Source organism: Telmatherina bonti, assembly GCF_933228915.1.
Source record: "Telmatherina bonti genome assembly, chromosome: 15".
NCBI lineage: Eukaryota > Metazoa > Chordata > Actinopteri > Atheriniformes > Telmatherinidae > Telmatherina > Telmatherina bonti.
In genome coordinates, this window is record NC_136613.1 from 18,708,002 (window position 1) to 18,720,616 (window position 12,615).

A 12,615-nucleotide genomic window follows, 5' to 3' on the forward strand; every position below is an offset into this window, starting at 1 on the left:
CCAGGTCCTCCAGACCCAAGCACAATTCTATCTATAGGCTACCAAAGCTCCTGTCTTCTTGGACACCAATTTATATATATATATAAAAAAAAAAATAGGTGAAAATATAAATTTTATGTCCTTGTGCTGTATTACACTCTTTAATAGATACTTATTCAAATAAGCTGAAATAGTCAGCAGTTTCTGCAGGAGGTACTTGCGTCATTGCAGGATGTATTTACTTTAATCCTTTGGATGCTGATGAGAGACTCAGAGGCTTTCTCGATGGCAAAGGGAAAAAAGAGTGTGATGGTGAGTCTGACCGCTCCATAGAGGGAAACAGCCATAAACACTCTGCTGGCGGACAGCTTGTTTCCTGTCAGCACATAAACGCAGACAGTAAAGAAGATGACGATCTTGCTGGCCACGAAGAAAGAGGCCATGTTCAAGCCTCGCAGGTAGGAGCTTTGCATGATCTTGAAGATTTCCATTCTGTACAAAACAAAACATGTTGTAAGCGAATGCTGTTTCAAATGTTTACTGTTTTAGTTCATTTTGGTACAAGGAAAACTTCTACACCTTTATACCTTTCCATAAATGAAAAAAAATGCACAAATGGATTTTTGGTTTTATTGTCACAAAATTAACTGTAAAACGTTCCAAAATCATCATAACACATATAAAGACTTGCAGAAAAATCAGATCTGTTGTACCTTCTGACCTCATCCACCAGCGTACCAAAAGGTTTCTCCCACCCATACATCTTTATAACTCGAATCCCGGAGATGACTTCATTCATTGTGCGGATTCGGTCATCTGTGAGCACAGCTGTTTCAGCCCTGAAACACAAAACGCAGGACTGGAAAACAAGACAAACACTTCTGTAATTTGAGAAAACCATGTGAAAAACCATACAAAAGACCACAGACCTGAGACGCGAGAAGAAACGACCAAACATGGTCTGTATTGGCAACAGAATGAAGAGGACAGCCATTCCCGCCAGACACGATGGGCCGATCGCATACAGCAGCAATAATAACACAGATATTGCTTGAAGAGGACCAAGCCACAAAAAGTGCAGGTATAAGGTAACCTGAAGTCAAACACAGGCAGTTCATTTTAAAAATATAAGTTTCCTGGCAAAATCAATAAAACGTCATAATTTAACTCAGCTAAGAAATTATTCAATTTTAATTAATTCAACTGTGGAAAGGATAACATGCTGTGACATCACATGCTGTAAGCGTGTCCAAACAATGCCATAGACAATGCTTTTCCTAATTTATCTGAAATAGCTGGTTTGGGCAAAATAAGAAAAATATTTACCTGAACAGAGCAAAACATTTCTACTGGAGTAAATGTTGCAATCATAAGTATCATAGGAAATATTAACAGCTAAGAAACAGGCATAGGCTTTGAACTACAACTGTAGTATTACAGAGAAATTTTGGGTCACCTCATCAAATTTGTTGACGTCATTGGATAAGAGGTTGACAATCTGTCCTGTGGTCGTTTTGGCCAGTGCTGAGCTATTAAGACAAAGAGCCTTTGCGGAACAATGATATCAGGTCAAGTCACCAAAACTAATGCTGACAAAAAGATAATGTTCATCATCACTTACCTTCCGATAGATCATGTGGCACATGGCAATACGAATCTTCATGCCTGCTAGCTGGACTTGATAAAAATACAGATGATGAAGCAGAGCCAGGGTGATGGTGGACAGTGAGATGCCTGCAGCATAGATGTAAGCCTCTCTGACTGAAGCTGACTGAGTTGGGTCATATCTCTCAAAGTATTCGATCAGCTTGCCAAGAAGCACAGGCTGTATGACTTTAATAACTTCCTGAGAAAAGTGAAACGCTGAAATGTAACATGCACAGTTAAATGGAAATTGAACTGTTGATATGTGTGGTGGGACTGTAGGACAGTTACATACCTCTACAAAGATGTATATCCCAATCAGTGAGTATGACTTCCAATAACACTGAATGAGAGCTGTGGAAAGTCTGGGAGGTCGCAACTCTTTTGCCGCCTTCTGAACTTCTTGATTCCAGTACCTGAAAAACCCAAGAAAAGATGGATTGGCAATAACAAGCAGTGTTATTCACAAAATATCTATTTTCAGTTCTCAATCTTTTATAAGACTTCTGTAAACTAAATTTTAAAGCATATTGACGAATAACAAGAACAAAAAAGAAAGATTATGTCTAAAAGATATTAAAAATTTGTTTTTACAAACAATTAGAACTAAGAAATTATTGCAGGACCAACACAGAGACAACCACTCAGCTGTTAAACTAACATGAATGTCTTTGGATGGTGGATGGAAGCTGGAGTAACTGGAAGGAGGCACGGACACAGGCATTCCATGTTGGTTTTTGACCTGGCTGCTCATGTGCAGATATTTCTCCAGATTCTCTGGATCTAAAGACCATCATTACTGGATCTTTAGATCCAGAGAATCTATGGATATGATGATATCTAAATTCAAATGGACTGTTTGCTCATGCAGTTTTTCCCTGTGGTGAACCTCTCCCCATCCTTGCTCGTGAACAACTGAACTTTTTTGGGGAATGCTCCTTTTATATCCAATCATGACGCTCATCTTTTTCCAAACAGTTCTTTTTTAGGTATTCCTCAACTTTCCCAGCCCTTTATTGCACTCATCAAATTCTTCCTCATGCTCAACGTTTGGAGTTTTGTTTTGTTTTTTCTAATCAAACATCTTTGTTCCATGTAGCCAGTAAGTTGTATTTGATTATCTTTGCATTTTGAACAAAAGCACCAGACTTATTTTTGTTCATTTATTTGCAAGTGCACTACAAGTCAAAAGTCTAGACCAGGGGTCGGCAATCCAAAATGTTGAAAGAGCCATATCGGACCAAAAAAAACAAAAAACAAATATGTCCGGAGCCGCAAAAATTTAAAAGCCTTATATAAGCCTTATCATGAAGGCAACACATGCTTAATGTATCTATATTAGCTATATTAGCCTACTATCAAAATGACTAAGTTGGCTACAAATACATAATGAGCCTTAATGATAAAATGTTTATTTTCCCTGCAGCGCATCCTGTAGAGAATGACGCACCACGTGACTACCCTGTTGTACGATGCTGCCTCATGTTTAACTTCATTACAATATTAATGAATTATGTTTCGTTGCATTGATTAAATTAAAACAATGCAATAAAGAAATCTGATTTTTTTATGTCATTTTTATTTTTAAGAATTCGAAAAAAACAACAAAATGGAATGTGCATAACTCGCCCATTATATGGGCAACAAACAGAGCCCAATAAAACGCAGCCTGCATTTATAAAAAATAAACCAGCAGCCTTTTAAAAAAAGATAAAGTTAATCAAATCAAATGAATACAGTTTGACTTCTGTCAAGCAAGTCAGTGCAAGGGTAAAACGCAGCAGCATCCTCTTCTCTTTAGACACGCAACCAACGCAGCTATCCTCCGACCTGAGCACCATTACCAAGTGTCATTCCAGATATATACTGAGAAAAATCATCCACTTTGTTACTCAGTCTGTGTCTATGAAGGATTATGTTCTTACCCGTTTAATGTGACTTCTGTTGTCGGACATCACTGGTCAGCTTCTCAACATGTAAGATGTAACTTGTGCTGAATTAATGTCCTTGATTTGCTGATCGGTAATGTTGCCTGTCATTTTAATGGTCCTTTCCTTCACTGTCTTAGTGGAGAGGGGCATGTCTTTGATTTTCTGTATTATCTCAGTTTTGTTTTTGAAGTCTGGAAATACGTGTTGATATGCTGATGACTGACTCCTTCATGTATCACCATCTGTGAACGGTTTTCCACGCTTTATTATCTCCCAGGTTACAACAAAACTTGCAGCAGTAGTGGAGTTTGGGGATGCAATCCACTTAAATCTATTTTTGCGCTTCTCTAATTTCTCCAGAAGTAATGCAATCGCACATGCTTTCCCTGGAAATGTCTTTCCACATTACTCTTTTTGTTATTTGACAACTTCTCGCTACAGAGCGAACATTCAGGTAATCCTTTCGCATTGGCAATGAATACAAATGCAGTCCAAGAAACGTTGAATCCTCTGTTCTCCTCAGTTATTTTTCTCTTTTTCCCTTTGGGATCCATGTCCCATCACACAGCCGCCGGTTTTGTTTACAACAAACACCTGCCTGGCATCCCGCACTGCTGATCGGCTACGCGTGTCGCAGGCGATGATGCAAATCTTCCTTGACAGAAATGTTAAAATTTAATATTTATTCTACACATTTTTACAGCGCTGGAAACGTTAAGAATGTTTGTGTCATGTTTGTCCTCCTACAGAACCATATCAAATCAAAAATATATATCCCTCCCCCATCTTTTTCCATATTTTAAACATTTTTGAAAAAGCTCCAGGGAGCCACTAGTGCAGCGCTAAAGAGCCGCATGCGGCTCCAGAGCCGCGGGTTGCTGACCCCTGGTTTAGACAGTCATTCCCATTGGATTTAATGAGACCGTGTGTCCAAACTTTTGACTGGTACTGTATAGCATATAAAATGGTAGACCGTTGCAAAAAAGTATGTGGTTGTGGATGTGGAATGTGACTGTAGTGGTCTATTACAGCCAAGCGGCAACCTCCGGCAGTTAAAAGTGAAGCCTATACGGAAGTGCATAAAACTGCAGTTCCCCCTTCATCCGCTAGGGGCTGGCTGCAAAACAGAGCAAATCCCCATAGACTCCCATGTTAAAAAGGCCAACTTCACGGCCGAAATAAACATATTTATAGCCTGGTTCAAAAATCTATTTTCAGTTTATAGGTCAGGTTTACCTTCATGACAACTGTGGGGGGAGTGAATTTTTTTCTAACTCGCCCGTTTTAAAGTAATTTATACTCAAAGTTCGGCATATTTAGGGGCGTGTCCTTTTGATTGACAGGTACCAATCTCCGGCTTCAAGTCAGAAGAATGTAGAACAACCGCGGTTTTAAGATGGTTAACAACGTGACTTAGCTTTAGCTTGCTTACCTCTGTTAGCTAGTTAGCTCCTGTTAGCTCTGAGTTAGCTCGGTTAGCTTTTAGCTACAGAAAGCTCGGAGTTCGCTCAATGTCAATCATCCACCATGATGCTCACAGCCCCTCTCTCAGCTCCACCTCTTTGCCCATATATGTATTTTCCGGGCAAGACGACACACATGACGCTGCCAAGATGGCGATGGTAGGAACCGCCCACCGAGCTTCAATTCAGATCTTCAGAAACCTACTGGTGACGTCACGGAGGCTCCATCCCTCTCTTTATATACAGTCTATGATTACAACCTTACGTCCTAATGGCAAGTTAACAATAAGAAGCCTATTCTGGGTTACAGGACATATAGGCAGTTTTGATTAATTACTTTCAGGTGAAAGTAGAGATACTCATGGTGTTCCTGACACCAATTGGACTACAAGTGTAACTATAAAAATAAATAGGCTACCAACAAGGAAAGCAAGGCAAGTTTATTTGCGCCGGTCTTCAGGATTCTAGCTGAACACATTTACCTGCATGCCAAGCTTTAAAGTCAAAGATCTCCTGAAAGTTGTCGCTCTTCTAAGAGGTAATGTGATTAGGGTGAGAGCGTATTCAGCCTTCATCTGAGCGTTTGAGAAGTTCTATCTATATATAGGTGGGCTCACCTCCAAGCTCAGTGGTAACTGATCCCACACTCCCACGCAGGGGACAGCCTATCTTATGCAGAGTCATAGGAGCCAGGCAATAGAAGGGACCTAAGTCTCTATTTGGCTACTACACATTTGGATTTTGTCCCAGGCTTCTGTTTATTGTGAGAGTATAACTCAAGCTGTTGAATTCTGCTCAGTAAGTGGAAAGGGTATTAAATGGATCAAGTTGGCAGAGACACAACATCCAAGATGATTTTGTGATCTGCGATATTAATTTAAAAAACCTTTCCTTAATTCAATTATTGTGCTGGTTATGCACATGTCCATGCACACACACGTGTACAGTAAGGGTATAGCTTGCAAAGGTAAGCAGTGTAATTTGAGGGTTTGCACAGTTTTTAGACCTAAAAAGTAGTGAGAGAGCTTATAATGAAACTAATTACTAAGGTTGTTTTTTTTACTCAAAAATATATTAACTATAAAGGAAAACTACCAGAGAAGATCAATCCAAAATGCTTGTAAAACCCATATATGCTGATTTTCCAGATAAAATGAGGTGATTAAACTGTGACATGATCATGGATAAATTGGGTTTGTGACCATGAGCTTAGTTTATGCTGCTTTGTTTTGTATGAAATTTTCCATTTCTCTAAAATGCTAAGAAATGATTTGCCTGAATTTGAATCTGAGACTATTCAGTCAATATTTCGAATAGTTTTAGCTGCTGTAAAATTACTGTAAATATGTCACTCTCAAAGAAAACTGCTTTGTCATAATGAAAATACAACTCACTCCTGTAGTTCTTCTCCAAGTCTATCAGATGCATCCTCTGGGAGAACTCTGTACATGTCATCTTCTTCAAGCCTTCTCTTGTACCCAATTCTAAACAAAGGGTTCAGCCAACTGAGGAGAAAATTGATAATAAAAAAAATCAAAATAAAAGAAAATTTCAATAGTAAGTAACATGTCCCTTATATAATATATAAGTATATATATATATATATATATATATATATATATATATATATATATATATATAATATATATATATATATATATATATTATATATATATATATATATATATATATATATATATATATATATATATATATATATATATATAATATATAGTGATTTATTTATTTTTATATATTTATTTATAGTATTTGCATGTAAGTATAGATAGATAGATAGATAGATAGATAGATGTAAGTGAGTAACAGCAACAACACTGACTTTTTCAGCAGATCTACTTTCAGTCTGTTTTATTGTTAATAGTTTGTCAAAACATGTCTCACACTGACCTCGTTTCACATTTAAACAGTATGGGCTTAGTTACTAAACATTTTTAAGCAAACCAGGTTGTACCAGAGAGGACTTTTATTTCCATTATCCCCTGTTTCTCTCAGTTGTTTAAGTGAAGTAAGAGTCTGAGTTTACATCTTGCTGCTTATTTCACTTTGCATACTTTTAAACTAAAGACTCGTGAATTAAACTAGAGCTCTTTCCTTTGATGTGCCAACAGTGGGGATGCTCAGCAGCCACCTACTATCACATCCTGGGACTTGCTTTCTTTAGTGGCTACAAAATTGTCACACTGCAGAGCCCCATTCAGTTAATGTCACACAAAGCTGTCAGTATGAGGCCAGTTTTCTTACCAGAAGAAAATCTTGGAGAGAAGATTAGCTGAAGCCGACGGATTATCCTTCGCCTCCTTCTGCAGAGGTTCCATGCCCCCTACACTAAAGCGACCTGCCGGCTTTCTCTGCAGGCTGTGGCAGAGGTATGACGATAAACACTCAGAAGTGGAAATACTCTGACAGCACAGCTGGTATGAACTCGTCTCTGTCAATAAAGCACGTACCGACATTTAGGACAGGATTACAGTTTGAGGTAGCCAGCTGGTTTGAATGCCATGTGAGCGCGGCGATGTGTGACCCCGCCCACTACACAGTGATTGGCTGTCGCCGTTGCCTATCACCCCACAAAGGCAATACTTTATTACATGTTAGTTTAAAAAGTTAAAATTATATATTTATTACGTAGGTGCACCGATAAGTGTGAAACTGTCAGCTTTCACAACTTTGAGTGAAAAAAAATCAATGATTTAATTAGCTGTTTTTGTTACGGTGTTAATTATACTCGATCTTGTGCTGCACAAAAAAGTCCTATTTTTAGTCAATGCATTTTGTGATTTCCAGACTATTTCCATCAAAAGAGCCCGGTCTTGTATGACTTCTTGCTTGTCTGTAGAGTTAAAACAATGTATTATTACATTATAAATCATGCAAACCTATTAAAAAAAAAGAGGTATACTCATATCCATGCTTTAGTATTTGTTATGCAGCAGGAGCTCAATTTATCTAGTTTTATCAAACTTTTACTTGGCATTGCATTGTTTCAGCTGTCTGTCTCTATCTCATAATAGAGTCTTTGAGTTGTATGAAGTATGTAATTGTCCTGGCAGTGCACCATAACTTGACTGTGGACATAATCCACCAGAACCACTTAAAAAGTCAAAGTTTTTGCACTGCAAGAAATGAATCATGTCTGTTACTATTTGCAAGCCGGGACTGTGTAACCACCTCTCCTGTCATGAAGAGATGTGATGAGGCTGTAGAGCAGGGATATTCAATCCTGGTCTTCGAGGGCTGGTGTCCTACAGTTTTTCCAGGTGTCGTGTCCCTGTTGGAATACACCTGACATGTCTGCTAAATACACACTGATTTGAATCAGGTGTGTTGAAACAGGAACACTTGGCCTGCCTGTAGGAAGCCGGCCCTCAAGGACCAGGATTGAAGATCCTTGGTGTAGAGGCTACCGTTCATCCAGGGGTGGAGTTAGAAGGGTTGCCAGGGTGGCATTGGCTACCTCTGAAATCTGATAGGACACCCCACAGATGATTGACAGGTCACTGTAGATTTGAAAAGTGTTTCCAGACTTGCATTGACGACCAGTGTTACTACCATAGACTGAATATAAAAGATGTACAGAGCCCCCATATCGTCACCCGTAGGTTTCTAATGAGCTGAATTGAAGCCTGCATAAGAAGGTGTAAGATTTTCCACTTTTTTCTTCAGAGAAATGACACAGGTGGGGCTAATTAAGACCCCAGCCAAAAGATCAGGAGCCTGATTGTGTATTGCAATATGACTTCCCCTTACTGATTTCTGATTTTCACTCAGATTGATCTTTCTGAGCTGATTAATTATTGGGATCTATACATTTATAGGCCCCAGAAAGGAAAGATATGGAAAGAGAAAGACCAAGCTTTGGTTCTTCTTCAGGAAACTTGTGAAAGGCAGAATTACCTGAGTCATGTATGAACATAACTTGCTGAAAGAGTAACTTATTTCCGGCATGGGATTGAATTTTTTCCATTATTCACCTGTGATATTTAAAGCACCTAATGTTAAACAGCAGACCGATACACTGAAGCATTGTATGTCCATTTGGTCTTCTTTTCTGCACATGACACTTCACACCAGTGAAAACAGGAAACATTAAAACATAACACACATGTTTACACATGAGCTGCCAATGATTAGATCCGTTTCTAAATTCTCTTTGCTGAAATAGATGAACAAGTAACTGGACTTTGTCACCTGTTTGTCACCTGTTTTTAAGATTAAGATTATTCATTTAATATTCTTGATGTTAATGTGATACTTGGCATTATTTTTAAACCAGAATGTGAATGCGAAAATGGAAGGTTTCCTCACTATCCCTTTCCGAAATTAATGGCTAACTCTTAGCTTACGCTTCTTTTACCATTTCACTTTGAGACATCTATGTTCAGTCCTCTCCCCTGGATACGCTGGGAAGATGTCCTGTCTGTTAATCATCTCAGTGAAACACATGTCCAGAGTGTTAATTTGGTTGCCTCAGGACATTTTTATTTCTTCCTATTTTTTATATTTGTCAAAAGACTGAAGCCATATCTTAAACCATCAAATGTCAAGCTTACAGATTCTGGCTTTTCTCAGCGGGCTGGTTGGCTTGGGGGCCACTATTGGTGCCACAGTCTCAAATGAATGGAGGGCCACCAGCCGGGCATCATCAGTCATCACAGCGACCTGGGTGCTCCAGGGTTTGTGGAACAACTGTGCTGGGAATGCCATTGGAGCTCTGCACTGCAGACCACATCATACTGTCTTTCAGCTGGAAAGTAAGATCAGAGCGTCATTGTATCATCACTACTATGTAAAATCTCCGTAATGTCAGTTTTCTAGATGGTGTGTTTGTCTCTATCACCTTCACCATTAAATAATGTGAAAAATGTTTTGACATATTTCTACAGAGTTGACAATGAATAAACTGCTAACTGTAAATATTCATAAAAGTGTAAATTCACCATATAACATGCTTCAATACATAAACAGTTGTGTCAGCTTGGTTACAAAACTTCTTAGTTGGACTGCATTTACTCAAAATTTGTCATAAAAACTGTAACAGTCGAATGCAAAGGGAGTGCAATGAGTTATATAAGTTGAGTCTCTACACCAAATTATGGTAGAGTTTGAAACTTCCAACCTTGTCGTTTGAATTCATGTTATACAAAAGGAACTGTATTGCTTTTCTCTAAAATGTTATCATACTTATTTGATATAAATTACACCCAGAATTTTGGACACACTTTCCAAGTAACTCCAGTAGGGTTGTGTGTCTAGACTTTGGACTTGAAGTGTTCACATCACATTTCAGCTCAATAGCTTGTTGAATCTCATATATATATATATATATATATATACATATAAAGTATATCCAAAGAATTGGTGGTGTATTTCCTCAGATTCTTTCACTATTTTTAACTTGTGGTTACATCTCTTCGAAGATCAGAGAATCTTGTCATGTGCTTGTGACATGACTTGTAAGGACATTGCATACAGAATTTTTTCTCTCCTTCAGTGAAGTAAGTGCAGTATTTCTTGCTGTCACTATCACGGCACCCAAAATGTTAAATTTACCCCACACAGTGGGAGCTTTTTTCACTAAATACTACTCCAAACTCCTGAATTGTCTCTAACCTTGCCAATTCTGCCTTTTTAGTCAACATCACAATTATGTGAAGCTAATTAAAAACCTGGTGGGGGGGGGGGGGGGGGGGGGGCATAAAACTAAAACATTCTTTCCAAAACATTCATTTGTTTTTTTATTTCCTGGCTATGGAAATCCATAAATATTATATTATTGATTTGGAAAAAAAATGAGGAATAAACAGAAACTTTTTTTGAAAAAATAGAAGAATTTAGTGATTTTTTAAGAATTAATTGCAAGCGGTATCTGTATAAAGTCCACACATCATATGTGAGTCTCCTTTCATTCTGTGTAGCACTTATAGTTCCTTTTTTTCTCACAGATTTTAGTTTGAAGGTGTTTTCCAGGTGTCAGTCAGAAAAAGCTAAAGGTTTTGAGGGGTGCATCTGGATTTGTTGAGCAATTAATCAGCTTACAATCAGCTGACTGTTCCTCTTGGCCTTTCTAGACCAGCACAATGACCCAGTTATAGATTAGTAAGATAATAAAACTATAGAACACAAACTTTTGCAACAAACAGTTTTTTCTCAATAACACAGCTTGTTTTCTTCCCTTTTTTGACTGGTTGACAGCAAAAATATTGCCAAGCCAAATCAGGAAAATAGCAGAATTGGAAGCTAAACACAGAAAAATGATAGTTTTTATACTGTAAGGACAAACTGCTCTCTGTGAGCGCCCTATTTCCCTTTTCACAAGAGAATGACATTAAATTTAACTTTTATCGTTAACCCTTATAGCTTTGTTTATATATTTCCATTTCAAAATCAATAAAAAGTACAGTGTGTTCTGTGACAGCTGGAGTAACTGCTGAATTTTGACCCTTAGCCCCACCTGATGGTGGCAGAGAGTTTATGTATTACATTCAGCCACCAGAAGGAGATCTGATTCACATCACAAAAGTAGGATGAAGCAATCATTTAATGTAAAATATTGTTTTTAAAACCTTTTGTTTACCTTTCACTAATATTCTTATCATGTCTTTCAATATTCACATATCCTTCAACCGAGAGTACATTTCTTCGGATTCAGGCATCACAGGTCCAAGCTGTTAATAAATCATCTAAATCCTGCTATTTTTAGCTCACAAGGAAACTAAATGACTTCTGTGGTGTATTAAATATCGGTGTCACTGGAAGGTGGCAAACAAAACTGGTGTTTATCCTACGTCATTTTATTTTCCAAGCCAGTTAAAAACACTTCATCACTCAGTCCAATCTGCTGCATATGAGCCATATTTTATAAAGCATAATGCCGTTAAGGTATGCTGAGAGAAAAAAACTGAGGAAAGTGAGAAAATTTGCTGCAAAAATGCATACATTTTAAATTTGCTGTTGTAAAAGTTTTTTTTTTTTTTTTTGTTTTTTTTAAAGTATTTTTTCTTTGTTGTTGTCCCACAGGCCCACAAAGAGGGTGAGATGAATTGTTCCCTCTAATAAAACACTTCAGTATTAGCACCACATTTTACTTATACTTCAGCTGGATTATCATAGAATCCTATTAAAGACTAAGTACAATTGAATTTCCTACCGTATTAAACATAACGTTTACATAAAATTTTCATTAAGCAGAAATAGATTCTCATCTAGATCGATGCAGGGCTTGATCATTTAAGCTCTTTCATGACATCATCTTCCAAATTCAGAACTTCCACACCTCATTAGGTCAGCTATAAATCACAGTGACGTGTGACGTGTACACTGTGGGTGGGGGTGGGGGGGTAGAAAATGCCATTATAGACCATTGGTCACTTGTTGATGTTTAGGGCCAAACTCCACCCTGCAGAATATAACTGTCCACAACACATTAACTATCAATCACAGCTTATCCATTGAACCTACTTGTGCAGAGCCAAGCAGCATTTTTAACAAGTCACACCAGCTAGCGCACCGTTAACCAATTTCAGCTCTTACCAGTTTAATTACCAGCCTTTGTGGTGTGGAGGAGTTGTCTGTACAGC

At 38.0% G+C, this 12,615-nt stretch overlaps 1 protein-coding gene across 5 annotated transcripts in view; it reads right to left on the minus strand.

Annotated features, from left to right (window-relative positions):
• The window catches only part of LOC306766769 (ATP-binding cassette sub-family C member 4-like), a 44,972-nt gene extending 37,518 nt beyond the window's left edge, over nt 1-7,454 (minus strand). For 2 of the 5 annotated variants that reach the window (XM_079254600.1, XM_079254601.1), the window contains exons 1-7: nt 7,280-7,454; nt 6,412-6,522; nt 1,919-2,039; nt 1,601-1,825; nt 1,436-1,525; nt 693-1,072; nt 222-471 (exon numbers count right to left, since the gene is read on the minus strand). In XM_079254600.1, coding sequence (XP_079110726.1) covers nt 222-471; nt 693-1,072; nt 1,436-1,525; nt 1,601-1,825; nt 1,919-2,039; nt 6,412-6,522; nt 7,280-7,353 — 1,251 coding nt within the window. In that variant the 5' untranslated portion in view covers nt 7,354-7,454. The remainder of the gene's footprint in view (nt 1-221; nt 472-692; nt 1,073-1,435; nt 1,526-1,600; nt 1,826-1,918; nt 2,040-6,411; nt 6,523-7,279) is intronic. The other 3 variants (XM_079254598.1, XM_079254602.1, XM_079254599.1) reach the window with 3 other exon arrangements.
• Nucleotides 7,455-12,615: the final 5,161 nt, after the last annotated feature.